Source organism: Cebidichthys violaceus, unplaced genomic scaffold, assembly GCF_023349555.1.
Source record: "Cebidichthys violaceus isolate CVI_PGR_0920_01 unplaced genomic scaffold, fCebVio1.0.p SCAF_11, whole genome shotgun sequence".
In the NCBI taxonomy this organism is placed as follows: domain Eukaryota; kingdom Metazoa; phylum Chordata; class Actinopteri; order Perciformes; family Stichaeidae; genus Cebidichthys; species Cebidichthys violaceus.
The window spans coordinates 9,159,331-9,174,139 of NW_027176274.1; the positions used below are offsets into that span (position 1 = coordinate 9,159,331).

Consider the following 14,809-nt stretch of genomic DNA (forward strand, 5'->3'; position numbering starts at 1 on the left):
TGTAAATAAAATATGTTTTCTTTCACGATTCAAGTATATGAAATATAGAGGAGAAAACTTTAAGTTGTCTCCTTAAATCACTGTAATTTTGATGACTGAAATATTCGCTCAGTTTAGGCTTAAATCAAAACGATTAGAATGATGAAATATGCGCAAACTATTTTTGTTTAAGTAGATCATTTAAAATCAATATGAAACATGAGTAGGCCTGCATATTATTTGCGAAATATTCGTAGTCTGTAAATGCACTAACTTACTTTTTCAGCTAACTAAGTATAAATAATTTCACATTTAGTTAAAGTAAGATATTAAAATAAACAACTTATTAAAAAATTAAATTGAATATGTTTGAACTCCAAAATTATATTTTCTCTCTCGTGCTAAAGTAGCTCCTTCCGACCAGAGATGTCTTAATTTAAAGAATACATTAATTTCAGAGAAATTATTTAGCAAAGAATTGATTTTAAAGTTTTATTTGTAAACATTAAATATTTATTTCTCTCTAAAGGTTGTTTTTTTTTAATCCGGCACCAAATGCGTTACAGAAGTTGTAAGTACATCATGATGTCAAAGATGTGGGCCTATATCACACACTCATGAACCTCTTGATATAAGATGGGAGTTTTTCATTTCCAAAACGTGTTAAATCATAACTACCTAGACGTTTATAAGACATAAAACATAGACAACGTGCTCAGCATGAACTTGGATGGTTTGAAATCGTTTAAATTGCACCATGCTTAGTGTAGCTCTTGGCAATAGAAATAATAAATATATAGAAACGTTTATATTCAACAGCAACAATACTTACAGCACATACAAACAAGGAATGTCTGACAGTTTTACAAACACAATGGGTCCCTCATTTTCTATACAGATGAGATATTTTTCCACATATGCGTCATACATAAAAGGAGTGCCATAACTACGAATCTGTATCAAATCTAGCAGACTACATAGTGTCCGGTATATATTATATATAGACATCACCTCAGCAAGTGCCTATAAAAGAAAAGGAAAAGGAAAAGAAAAAAAACTAGAACATGCGTTGTCTTTTCTGGATACTTTTTGGGATCCTGTCAGAAACACATAGGCACGAGTCAGAAAAGAAAAGAAAAGAAAGTTAAATCTTTTCATTATAACAAACTTTGTACACATGTTATAAACCGATGCATTGGAGGCATCCCATAATCTATCATAATATACAGTGTGTGTGTGTGTGTGTGTGTGTGTGTGTGTGTGTGTGTGTGTGTGTGTGTGTGTGTGTGTGTGTGTGTGTGTGTGTGTGTGTGCGCGCTGATTCATATATATAAATGGAGTATACTACATCTGATGCTGAATCAGTAGAGCCGATGTTAAATAAACAGTAAGTGATTGTAAAACCGGACAATTTGTCCACCGGAGAGAAATTCCGATTCACTCGTTTGTCAATCAAATGAAAAAGACCTACACAGCAATCAAACTGTCTGTCCCTTCCTTCTGCTATTCTTTTTTTTAGTCATGATTCCTTACTCATAATGCGTACTGTTTGTTCAATTCGCCTACGGAGCTTGCAAATATTCAGAAATAATAACGTTAAAAATCTGTCACGTCTGACACAGTCTTTTGGAAGTTCTTTGAGGTCTTGCCATCGAGTCAGACTCAGAAAGGTAAGGTGTCGAGGAAAAGTTTGTCAATTATTGCTGGCGGAGGGACTAGATCTTCTAGTTTTAGGTAAAAGATACGCTGCAGACCTTGGGTACATAGTGTGCGCAGTTCAGGGAGCTTTCCCAAGAGTTTTGACAAGTAGTTTGGACGATTCAATCCACCGCCATTGAATGTCACTTGATCTTTGAGGCAGTTGACTATCTTGTTTTGAAGATCCTCGACTCTCTTGGGTTCCTTAAGTCCGTGTCGCTCTGAAATACGAAAGAAAAAAGGACAAAGATAAATTATTTCCGATGCATTCACTTCCTTTCCTTTGCTTTGCATGCATTGTAGCGCAGCCATAGTTTCCAAAGGAGCAGCCGCCTTTACGCACCTGTTACCATGGCGAGAGCTGCAATGCAGGAGAAAGCTGAGATGTCTATGTTCATGCTCTGCAAGTTGGAAGAAAAGTCCACGATAGCGTCCACCCACTCTCCAAATCCACGGACGCACTGTAGCCTGTGCAACACCACTCCATTACAAAAAATAAGTTTGCCTTCTACTGGGTTGGACCTGCAATTAATGAGAAAATGCCATTAATTACGCTTGCCAATAAATGGGAATTTAACAGCCTTCTTCTTATTGGGCAGCTAATAAAACCCAAAGCATTGAAGCTTGAAGGAGGAGCTGATGATTGTCTAAAGCCAAGATTGTTTTGTTTAATAATTACGCGGCTTACCTGTACGCCAGCCGCAGGACAAAAAGTTCAAGGAAGGCGGATTCAAAGAGGAGATCTTGGTCTTGCTTCGGTAGATCACAAAAGCCGGGGATCTTCTCCGCCCAGCCCCGGATGATCTCCATGGAGCCCGTCAGGAGATCATAGAACTGCTGGATGTGCTGCGTGTTGTCTCCAGTCATTTGGTAGTCAGGGTTAGCCTGGAACTGGAATTTAATTTAAACAGCGCCTTAATGAGGTCCTTTAAAATATATAATCCGTGAAATTGCAAATGCCCATTTCCAAGAAGGAGAGGGTGCCTTTTCACGATTAAATTCATGTCTTTTTTTATTAAGTTCTCTATTTCAACGCAATTTACTTAGGGAAAAATATGCCACATTAAAAGCCTGACAAAGTTAGGAATTCGGCGATGTATTACACAAAACTTTCAAGGCAGTGAATTGTTACCTATAAAGCAGGACTAAATTAAAAAAGACCGTCAATCTTGTTGTTTTTTCTGTTTTCGCCCGGAGTAGTAGTTGTCAACTTGTTTTCTTTTTAATAACTGTGTGTGTTTTATTTCTGGGATCGTGGTACATTACTTACCCTGGAGTAGTCCAAAGCAGACATGGAGGGGTTGGAGTCCACATGGGTCCTAACAAGTGCGCTTATGAGGCTCACCGGCGGCGAGGGTGGGGAGGGCTCCTGTGGACTTTTGGGTTTGGATGGTAGGCGTCCTCTCCGACCTTTCAGATTATCAGTTCGGACAACTCCAGTGGAAGAAATACATGACATATGAGTCATTAATATGCCCTCCTGGTGTTGTCCGTAAATACTTAAATGTGGTATAAATAACAATCCTACACTCCATTACGCACATGTCTCCCCAGTGTTTCAGTGAGGTAATATAAACTACTGTTATAAAATGTAATGCATGGTCTAAACATACCTTCTCTCACCATTCCGACGACCATGCACTTCTGGAAACGGCAGAACTGGCAACGATTTCTTCGGCGTTTGTCAACAGGACAGTTTTTATTTGCTAAGCACACGTATTTTGCATTTTTCTGAACGGTGCGCTGGAAAGCAAGAAAAGCACAATGTCACTCTGCAGGCTTATTTCCAAGGCTATAGAACATGTAGAACACGGACTGTGGTTTGCTGCACAAGTGATGTAACATAAAAAATGAAAAGATGAAAACGATATAATATCTGTCTCATCTCCTGTTTGGGACTGCGGTGTGTGAGCCAACAAGAGGGAATAGACCGTCAGCAAATACACACTCGTGGTCTTTCATATTTTACTTATTCCTTTGAGATCAACTATGTAAGGACAGATATGCTTGTCATATCAAGTTATTTGACGCAGCCACTTTAAGGTCTGTAATATTTTAAGTGGCCAATATTGTAATTGTAATTATATCCGACGTTCAGCTTGTGTTATTATTATTTTTTTAAAGGGAATTGGGCAGGTTATAACTCACGGGCGCCGTGAATAATCAGGAACACACTGCATATCTGTCATGTAATAACAGTAACACTGATTCATGGTTTGCTGTCATGTCAGCCCACCTTGAAAAATCCTTTGCAGCCCTCGCAGGTTCTCACTCCATAATGCTGGCAGGCTGCGTTGTCCCCACATACCGCACACAGACCCTCGTTTGACGGAGATCCTCGGGACGGGGGCGATGGCACTTGGCTGTCCACCAGCTGGTGCCCGTGGCCGAGCTGCAGGGAGTGAGGAAAGGCCAGACCAGCCTGTTTCCGTATGGCGCTGGGCACCGCGAAGCTCTGGCCGTCAAGGCCGCGGTGCACGCCCGGGTTGTCGTGGTTCATGGAGACGTGCAGCGGCCCGTCGAACCGCATCTGGCAGCTGGAAACGGGAGTGCCGGGCGGGGATTGCTTGAAGGAGAAGAGCGAGAGCCGTGACACCGGATTCTTGCGCTGGTCCATCATATGAGACGTGGCCGCAACATAGTTCTGGTGGAAACTGTGGAGGGAGCCAGGATCCTCCCACATGTGATTAGGCTGAACCTGGAAGTTTGGCGTGCTCGGGGCGTGAGGCGAGGATGGTTTGAAGTACATAGGCCCAGAGTGAGCCATCATTTCTTCCGACTGAGGTGGCAGGTGGCCCTGCTGATGGTAGTTGTGCATCTGGACGTCCTCCACCTTGATAGACGACTGGTCACCAGAGTGGGGCATCTGATACAGACAGGGCGGTTTGACGTCGTAACTGGTGTTATAGTTGTCCATGAATGTACTGAAACTCGGGAGAGAAGTAGTGGCTGTGATCTCAGTGTTGGTCAAGTCCATGCTAAACTTAACAAACTCGGGTGTTAAGAAGTCGCAGCTGTATTCTCCAGCGGTGTGGTAGCTGTAGCTCTGTGAAGCAGGACTAGCTCCTTGAGGTGATGATCCATACTGAGCCTGAACGCAGGGCATGGCTGAAAACCAAACCGGTAGAAACACATCAGAATCTCAAATAAATGTTCAAACTGTTAAGAGAGTTTTACGGTTTAGTGTTCAATGTACTTTTACTATAACCAAAAAAAAAAGATTAAATGTGCTTTGTATTTATAAGTGATTTCATAATAAAATAAGATGGAACAATAACACATCTGTATTTTTATTTATAAATAATTTTCCATATCCTACCTCAAGTCTTCTGACAGTTTTTCGGTGACACTTGAAATGGGTATTATCGGGAGTTGTTTGGTTGTCCGGATTCAAGAAAGCGGCTCTGTTCTGGATCTTCCCCTGATAAGACACATCACTTTGACATTGATTATGAAATAAAATAAATATCTAAAAAAATCCCCACGAGATCCCAGATAAAGAAAGATTTCCCCCAACACAAATGCGCACAAACTGCAACCATAATTTATTTATAATTATGCACGGCGTTTCAAATTTCCTAAAAACTTTGAATGGATACAGACAAAATACATGCATACAGGAATTAATCAGCATCAGTCGTCTTTTTCTTTTCTTATTGCAAAGTGTGCGGTTGAGAGTGATAAACAGACCAACTTCGCGCACTTGACATAAGCGAGAACTTGTCTAAAAAAGCAGAAAGCTTTACATTATCGTGAAATATCAGCAGCACCCACAGATCTCCACAGTCTGTGTCAGACTCAGTTTTGGGAAGCAATGAATTCAGTTTAACAGCGAAAACAGACTAAAAGGAAACAAATGTAAAATGTTCAGAGAAGACGATGACAGTAAAGCGCGGACACAGATTGTGTTGCAAAGACATGAGTGAATCTTACCTTTTTTACATCAGGATCGTGGCTTTCAATCCATGCGATAAGCATGCAGGGGGTATTCATCAATTTCTGTAAAAGCTCCAAATCATGAGCGGCGGCACCCAACAAAGCCAGGCAGACAAACCGTGTGACTCCTGCTCACTGACAGCGACACGAGCTTCGACTACCCAGTCTGGCCAATGTGGCTTTGTTTATGTGAGCTCTGGATGCCGTGGCCCACGTGTTTCACGGCTCGACGTCATCGGCGTCGACACCGACATGGACCAATCCGCTTGGGGACTTTCTCAAGCCCCAATTTTTCTGGCAAATGTGTTTGTCTTGTGGTATGTGTTCTATGTTGCTTCCCACATGGACATTAGCAGAGATGTAGTGGAAGGCTAAACCCTTCTGGGCTCACTTCAGACACGTTTGTGTTTGCATAGTACTTAATTCAGGCTTGTTTTGGGCTGATATTAATCTGGGCTGTGATTTCATTTTATGTATCACTTGGCAAAGTAAATGAGACAGCTGGAAGTTTCTGCAAACTTTTTTTAAAATATTGATGTATGTAATCACGTTTGTTTTTTCCACATCAAAACACAATAATTGCTTGTAAACGGAGACAATTCAGTTAATACAACACACAATACAATAAAGGTAAACTGTGCAGCAACCAACTTGTAGAGGTGCATTTTTTATAATCCAGTATTAAAACACACTGCTCACGTGCAGAAACATCTCAACTGACAAGTATTGGGCTTATTCAGTGCCTGATAGTTGTTATTGTGGTGTAAAATTGAGGACTGTACATTGGCACAGTTATGTCACAATGTGGCTAATACCCCAGACTCGCTACACTTGTATGAAATAGGCCTAATGAAGCGAGGGTCAATATTATTCTTCGTTATCTTCTGACAGGATTTCTGTATTTCAATTGTGTTCCAAATTTAGACCTCAGATGGGGTGGGGTCTGCGGGGTGGGCTGCCTATTCATAGGGCCGGTATAGAGCTGCTGGAGGAAGAAGGGGGGGGGGGTGTAATTAGCGGGCCTGAAGCCAGTTGTCATGAGGGAACCACTTTGGTCCCCAGAGAGGGAAACGTGATAGGAGCGGGCAGAATGGAGAGTGACGCAGAAAACGCTCAAGTTGACGCAGTCGCCAAAATAATCTTTTGGCTTTATTGTTCTGCAGCGATGGAATAACTGATCTCTGTGTAATCTTACACCAGCACCTTGTAGCCAATGGAGTTGGCCTACATTTTAAAACATTCATATTGGCCTGGGCAGCAAGCCAAGGTGAGGAGTGTGCGTGCATATGGGGTGCAACAAGATGTGTGGAGATGTATAGGGCCACATGCACGTTACAGCAGCCAGCATCACGAAGCAAACTGCGTCGTGTGTTATTTCTAGTGGATTGGCGCTTTATGATAGGAGTCACAGAAACAACCATCAGTCTCAGAGCATTTTTTGTGTGTGTGCCCTGTACTCAGTGCACACAAGGACAGAGTGTGCAAGGAGGGAGAAAAAGGAAACTGTATATCATGGTTACACTCACCTCTAGAGGACACTATTGTTCACCAGCAATACATCAACCAGCTCCTGTTTCTTACAATTAACCTTTTTAATTAACCTAACCCCATTAAGGCTGTTCACGCCCAGTCGTTTTCAGGTGGGCTTGGTGGCAGGATTTGTACATCACAAATTCTCCACACTGCACTGTGAATATTCAGGCGATAAATAATGCTGTAAAAGTTCTTGTTTTTTTTGCCTCCTCTTTGCCTTCATGGTGCTAATTAGACCACATTTCACTTGCGTTTATTCCAGGAGGCTTCCTGTTCGTCAACACAACAACTTTAACTGTTGAAATCTACTGACCACACACATGTAACTACCTACAGTATGTGCATACCCAATTTAAACTAGCTTGTTCGAAAACACTACAGGACGTAGCATGGTCGCACTGTGTTTCTGTCATTCATTTACCATTTAGAACTTGGAATGAAAACACAATTAGTCGTTTAATTGGCCATTTTACTGAAGAATAATTAACTTCCCATTTATATGCGCAATTAATTGACAGCCATTTGAAAGTGAGTAGTTATCTTTAATCACACAGAAGTCATTTCCTGAGATTATATTTTTAACTTTGTTTGAAGAAATGTCTACTGACATTACCAATTTTAGTGTGTGGGCGCGCGATGGTGTGTGCGTGTGTGTGTGTGTGTGTGTGTGTGTGTGTGTGTGCGCGAGAGAGAGAAAGAGGGACATCTTTTTTCATTGGCTTACAGACCGACACCGCTCTGTTCAAATAGTGTCTGTCTCCCCAGGTACAATCCGGAAATCTCCAAAAATGCACTTTATTATTACAAATATAGACGCTGTCGTCATGCCATTGTCGCTGGATGCTTATGGATCTCTGTTACAGTCAGACCAGCGGCTGAAAGGTCGCCCCAGGGTGAGAACTGGAAAGTGAGCAGTGATCACACTTGACTCGCTGAACGCGATGTTCATCATGAACCAACTACTTTCTAATTTGGCTCCAAATGGCAGTTTTTTTGGACGGGGGGGGGTTACGCAAAAGTAACCAGACGATATTAGTCACTGCAATACAGCGCGGGTCCGGCTTACGTCAGCACTTACGTCACTTTGCAAGTGGTCCTCACATTACGGGCGACCATCGGCATCACTTGCGTTTTGACCCACCAGTGGAATGATCCATTGGAATGTTGCATGTCATCTGGACACAAAGATATCTGACCATGATATGAATCATAAGAGCATACACTCACACAGACCACGTGCGTCACCAGTGGCAGCCTTTGCAGATGTGGCACTTATGTAGTTCCAGTTTGACATGATTTAATTTGATGGTCTCACTACTGTTGTGATGAGTTTATGCTGTGGACGAAGACTGTATGTGTTTATTTGTAGTTATTAAGTATTCAGATACTTGACTAGAATAGTAGTTAAGCAGTGGCAAATTATCTTCTAAATCAGTATACATTTTAGTGTATGATCTCTTTCAGAGTGTTCAATGATTGAGGCATTCAAGCGAAGAGGTGGAATTTAACAAAAGTATATTATTCAAGTACTGTACTCAAGGTAAATTATTTAAATTAACTTTACTCTACTTGAATATTTCATTTTCCTACTACATTACACTTCCACTCCATTACATTTTAGAGTTCAATATTGTGCTGTAGTTGCTTTTCTGATTAAGATTTTAAAATACAAACATGATCATTAAATAAAAATTATGATTTGTGACAGATTCAACCACCAACCAGTATATATAAAGTTGTTAAAATTAGCCTCACCCTACAATATCAAAATACATGCTTCCATGATTGTGCATCCAATGATACAAAATAATATCATCATTCTAACAGGCACCATTCAGCTGCATAATGAGTACTTGTACATTGTATTTATTAAGTACATTTTGCTTGCTCATATAGTTCTGTACTTGTACTGAATGGAGTATTTTTGCCTTGCTTTATTGCTACTTTGACTTAAATATGCTAAATTCCAAATTCAGAGCATATCTGTGATTGAAAGATTGCCTCCATTTGGCTCTCAACATGGCGACATCTGAACCACCTTCGTAGCTGAGCGGTTACAGCACATTATCATATAACCGGTGTGTCAATATAAGCTTGTTACATCGTTACAACCAAAGGCTCAAAGACTGCAACATAAATGGGAGACCAGACGAGTGTAAAAGCAATAAATATCCACATTTATTTAAAGAATACATAAACTAAACAAACATGGAGAGTCAGTAATGTTAGCATGTATGGATGTCTGAAAATGTCTGAAACAAACAAAACAAATCAGCGGCCGTGTCAGCCAAAGGAAGAGGGGCGTCCACGTCCCGGTGGAGAGACTTTATAGACTATAGCTGGAACTCCACCAGGCTCAGGTGGGGCTGATCAGCCGACGATCAACAACCTGAAAGACAAATTAGAGACAGAAAAGAGGACGCAGACCCATAATGGAAGGGAGGGGTCGACACAACATAGTGTCTTTTCAAAATGAACTTCCTAATTAACTAGCAGCTCACGTGACTAGCAAGTGACTAACGAGTGACAAACGAGTGTCACTTGCTAGAGTTACTCACATGATAAAATAGTTAGTTTAACAGGACACAAACAGCCCCCCCCCCTGCCAACCATGTGTGGACTATCTCGCACTTTATTCTTCCTCAGTTGCTCTGATTGTGTAATAATGATGCAGGTGTGTTTACATTGGAGTTAATTGCAAGTCGGGTGCTTTGCATAATGAGTGCCTCAGCAGAAGCATTTGAATGTTGTTGGTGGTCCCGCAATAAGTCAAACTGTTTTCATTCTGCAGGTTTAATCTACTACAGCATTTCAGCCCATCACATGTTTTGCATGCATTGTCTTACCTGTGAAGTAACTTGTACAGTATTTTCTAAGTTTTCTTTTTAAGTGTAGAGGAGCAGATGTATAAAGTTGTAGAACAGGGACATATTCTGTGGAGCACCACTTCCTCAAAATAGTATTTTAAGCACATTACTTAACAAAGGTTTGAAAATAATTGAGAAAACTGAGAAAATGTGTTTTACTAATAAGCTTTCCACTTCCTATAATTTCATAATCACTGATTGATCCACTTACTACTTAACATTAGTTAGCCCTGAAACTGGATGGAAATTAGGAGGTAATTGATCCACTCACTTACACACACTTAAATTGAAGCCCAGTAGGTTTGCAAAATCTGCTGGTCCCTCGCACAAACCTCATTTCATTTCTAAGCACCAGCAGGTATCAAACTTTCTGAGAATTGAACAGCCCGACCCTGAAGGCATCCCTTTGCTCAGTGTCTTCTTTCCATTTCTAGATTCCCACTTTACAAGCTTAAATGTCTACTTAATATGCTTTAATGCCTGCTCTTTAGAGCCAGGGAGCACTTCATCACTTTTATACACCTTTATATAACACACTGTTAACTAGCAATGCCTTATGGAACAGCTTGTCTTGCAGCTGGAAGGTGCCTCCATGGTATGATGGAGGTACCTGTTCACCATTCACAATGAGACAGTAAAATGGGAATAGAGGCCTCTGCATACTGCTGCTGTCTATATCAGTCAACGATGAATATTCATGAATCACAGTGTCATGACATGCTCTGTAATTGGCAGCAACATTAGTAATGACACTGCTGGTATCAAGTCCCTGCATATTCATGTGGTGGGGCAATATTTCCTCGTGGTGCTGTTTTTTTCTCTCCTCCTGAAAGTGAAAATGTATTCTGAAGCTGCAGGTGTCCCTGGTGCCACAATCAATTGCTGGCTGGATTGTGCCCCAGTGAAAATCAGACAAACCATTAGTTTCTTTGTCAATCTCTTTGATTAATAATATATCTGAATTATAAAAGGTTGAGAGGACTCTTAACAGTGTAAAGTGAATCTCTTTGTAATAGTTATGAATGCAGGCCTTCGGGAAATATACCATGTCATTGCCACTGGCTGTTGGGCTTTAAAAAGATCACTGGTAAAAATGTGTTGATGGCTTTGGCCTAAAAAAATAACACCAGAATTATTGAATTATTCTGGTTGGATGAGGAATGAGCTTCTGCCCTCTAATGATTCTAACAGTTTATCTCTCGTCCGAGTTGAGGTGTGAGTAGATTTAGCAGCTTGCACAGACATGAGCCTGCTCATCGAGGTTACACGCCGATACTGGGCTCGCTGTGGAAGATTTCTTTTTGTACTGGAATTTGCTGCGACTCCATTTCGGCCCCACTAAAGTGTCCTAGAATGGATGATGAGGGAATTGGATAAAGCTTTGCCTAATCTGCAAGGCTTTCTCCTCTAAGCAGCTGTATGGGAGGATTTCTGTCCTCGTGGATTCAGTTTAGTGCAGTGCACCATTCAAACTGTGGCGTAAGGAGGCAGACCTGGTTCTAGACAAGTAGAAGGATCAGTATTGAGATGGTAACATTGTTTAGGGTAAAGTAAACTTCACAGGCATGGCCACTAGCCATGTTTCCAGTGGTAGAAGAGGTATTCACATCCTTTACTGAAGTAAAAGCACCAATACAACAATGTATAAATACTCCATTGCGACAAAGAAAAAGTACACACCAGCTAATTAATCGTGTGTATGTAGCATTGTAAGTGATAGTTTTAGTTATATACAGCACATTATAGCCCTCTGAAAACATTATACGGTGCGCCAACCAGACACTGCTTTTTTTGTAAGAGGTCACAAGTTAAACAGGTTGGGAACCACTGGTTTAATCTTCAACAATGCATTGCATTTTATTATTTTCACATCTGTTGTTTTATGTCAAATCTTAATCTGAAAAGTATTGCTGTGAAATATATTTGTTGTAAAGAAATACAACATTTTTCTCTGTAGTTGCGTTATAAAGTAACATAACACCTTAAATTTGTAATTGTACTTGAGTAAATGTACGTATAGTTACTTTCCACCACTGCATGTTTCCTTAATAAAGTCCTGCAAACTGAGAAAAGATCAGATCCATACATTCTGAATGCAGCCTAACAGCCACACTAGCCTGCTGTAAGCAGTTTGTTTCAACAATGAAATACTTATACTGTTCTTTTTTTCTTGTTGATCACCAACTGAGCTGTATCTGTGCATTGCAGGAGGAGGCATGGCATTCCACAAGGCAGTAATGGGAACTGTTGTCAGTGCTGGAGGAGGCTTGCATTTTATAGCCGTACTCAGCCGGCAAAATACAGAGCAACGCTGAGTGTGTTGTGTTGTTAACAAAGTCGTATTAATATTATTGGGAGGTTTCAGACTATGTTTGTTGAATAAAACATAAAAACTTGGCCTCATATTAGATGATGCTTGTAACAGAATTGAATTGTATCTATCACAGATCATAAATGGGATAAATACTATGGAGCAGGGACTCATTTTAGTTTGTCTGAATCCTGTTCACTATTCTTTCTAACAGATGGTAGATTGTTTGGTGCCTCTGTAAAGTCATTTGTCTTTTTCTGTTTTTCTTATTTTAGATAATCCTGTGCCATAATCTTCTTTACTAAGTACATGTGTTGCAATTAGTCAAGTTTCCTTGTTAACACGTCTCAGTGCCTTCCGTCTGCGTGCCACATGCAGATTTTGTGATTAATATAGAAAGACAATATTTTGAAATGTTATTGGGAGTGGAATATAAATAAGCATGTGATGTATTGTTTTTTATTGCTTGATGGTGTCTGACAGCTTTGTCACAGAAAATGCATGGCTTCTTTTGTCCTGAATCAATCATAAGGAATATAAAGACATATGCATAATAATGAAACACATTTATTAATGTGTACTGTCCCCTGGAGTCACATGACAATGAAATTGATGACTGGTTTTCTTTTGCATGGATGCTGTAGGCCCACGTATCACACATGGAGGCGGCTGAACAGGTAAAAAAACGTCTACATGGATGAGCTCAGAGTTCAGAGTGGCCTTATGAAGGTCTCACCGGAGTTTGATGGCTTTATCGGTGGAGTGTGAACCACTGACTCAAGTTAGATGCCCTCACTGGGAGTTAGTTGATATTGTACTCTGGTTTGAAAATAAAGAGCTAGAGCTCTATACTGCTCATCCAAGCCGGAGGCTGTTCAGTTTGAGTGCACCAGTTGTTTCTGGGGCTGTAACTGTTGAACCTTTTTTGGTTTACAGTGCAGATTTTGCCAGTTTGTATAAAGATTGTGAATGTATATTGAAGCAAACATGTTTCTACAAATGCACTAGTTACTCCGGTTTGAGTAAAAAACTAAAAAGTACACATTGTTGGTTTTGACTATCAAGTGTCATCTGGTTTTCAAGGAATGTGTTGGAGTTTCAAACAGCAAACAAACTGATAAATGACAGTTTTTCCTACAGCACCAGTGCCAATCGTTTTTTGGGAAGAGCTTTTTGAGAGCATCTTTCATGGTGCACTCTCGTTCAGCCCCTGCTTGCAACCACAAATGGGCATTCTCCATCCTGATGTTGCATAACCTCCCTGCCATTGTGATGGAGTTGCTTCCAAGCCGTCTCTCTGGGGTTTGATCTGTAAGACGCTTCGCATGTCGGCTATGAAGTCTAGAGCAGCAGCATGTTTAGGCTGGGAGGATTTCTCTCTTTTACAAGTCTACGGGCTTTAGTCCAATCACCAAAAAAAAAAGAATATCTCCTTTGTTCTCTTCCAATGAGAGGAGTATCCTCTTGTGGTTACCATTACATACCAAATCAATTATCCATGTCGCTGGTAGGAGGCTTCTTAAATGTGTTTTGCCCCTTTATTTATTTGGGTTGTCTAATGGTGGTGTAGAGGGGGTTTTCAAACACTTTCTTCTAATCCTCAGTTATTCTTCCTTTCTTCTTTTCAAAATTGGGATTTGCAGACCATCTGGGACAGCAAAGAAGCTTCTAATAGGCAAAGTCAAGAGCGATGTCAGTGTTAAAAATGTTGTGAATGTCATAAGATTTCCTGCAAATACATTTATTAAAAATATCCAGGAGAGAAACAATATTTTCTAGAATAATTTTTTCTATGTTTGGTTCCTATAACTGTGTTCTCAGAACATGCAGTTCCTTTGACGAGATCCACGCTGTCATACTGCTGGAAATGATTGTTGTTTTTAACCAATGGAATATGTATGGCCTCACAATATTGTGCTCGTCATGAATATTACAGTGGAAAGTTGTGCATATATAGCATCTTGATCCATCTAAAGATTTGGGACAATAAGTATCCAAATGTTGATGTGTTTCCTTGGCTGCCATTGTCAGATCTCAAAACTGCCCCTGTGCAGGGAGACGATTTCTCATCAGGCACCAGCAGCCGGAGCACCAAGCTCATTCACGGAGGAGTCCGATATCTACAGAAAGCCATCATGAAATTGGATTACAAACAGGTAAATGCTTCATTTTTTCTCCGCAGCTGACACTTATCCGCAGAATTCCTGGTCCCTCTGGTCATATTGCTTTATTTACCCTCCCGTGTTCATTTTTCATTCACGGGAAGCAGTGACATGTTTTCCTTGAATGACTGCCTGCCTGGAATTTTCTGAAGTTGTTTTAAAGAATTTCTACAACTAAGCAGACCGCTGTTGTTATCATATTGTGACTTAATTCATAAAATGATCTCTCAGTAATAGGTAGAATGAAGCCTATATGTGTCCTCCTTTGTCTGTGAATTATTTAAGAAGAGTCACCTAAGTTCAAACTGAAATGTCACCATTTT

At 40.6% G+C, this 14,809-nt stretch overlaps 1 protein-coding gene across 1 annotated transcript; it reads right to left on the minus strand.

Moving 5' to 3' along the window:
• Positions 1 to 504: 504 nt before the first annotated feature.
• nr4a2a (nuclear receptor subfamily 4, group A, member 2a) lies at positions 505 to 5,701 on the minus strand. Its single transcript, XM_068734945.1, has 8 exons — positions 5,611 to 5,701; positions 4,997 to 5,098; positions 3,914 to 4,785; positions 3,291 to 3,420; positions 2,948 to 3,111; positions 2,366 to 2,568; positions 2,021 to 2,199; positions 505 to 1,898 (listed from the first exon to the last, which is right to left on the minus strand). Exons 3-8 carry the CDS (start codon positions 4,781 to 4,783, stop codon positions 1,642 to 1,644), a joined length of 1,803 nt encoding a protein of 600 aa, XP_068591046.1. The 5' UTR covers positions 4,784 to 4,785; positions 4,997 to 5,098; positions 5,611 to 5,701; the 3' UTR covers positions 505 to 1,641.
• Between the last annotated feature and the right edge of the window lie 9,108 nt (positions 5,702 to 14,809).

Coding starts and splice junctions, on each gene's coding strand:
- nr4a2a (XM_068734945.1), bottom strand. CDS start 4,783: ATGCCCTGCGTTCAGGCTCAGTATGGATCATCACCTCAAGGAGCTAGT. Junction 3,421..3,913: donor GCTGCAAAGGATTTTTCAAG/GTGGGCTGACAT, acceptor CTTGCTTTCCAG/CGCACCGTTCAGAAAAATGC. Junction 1,899..2,020: donor AGCTCTCGCCATGGTAACAG/GTGCGTAAAGGC, acceptor TTCGTATTTCAG/AGCGACACGGACTTAAGGAA.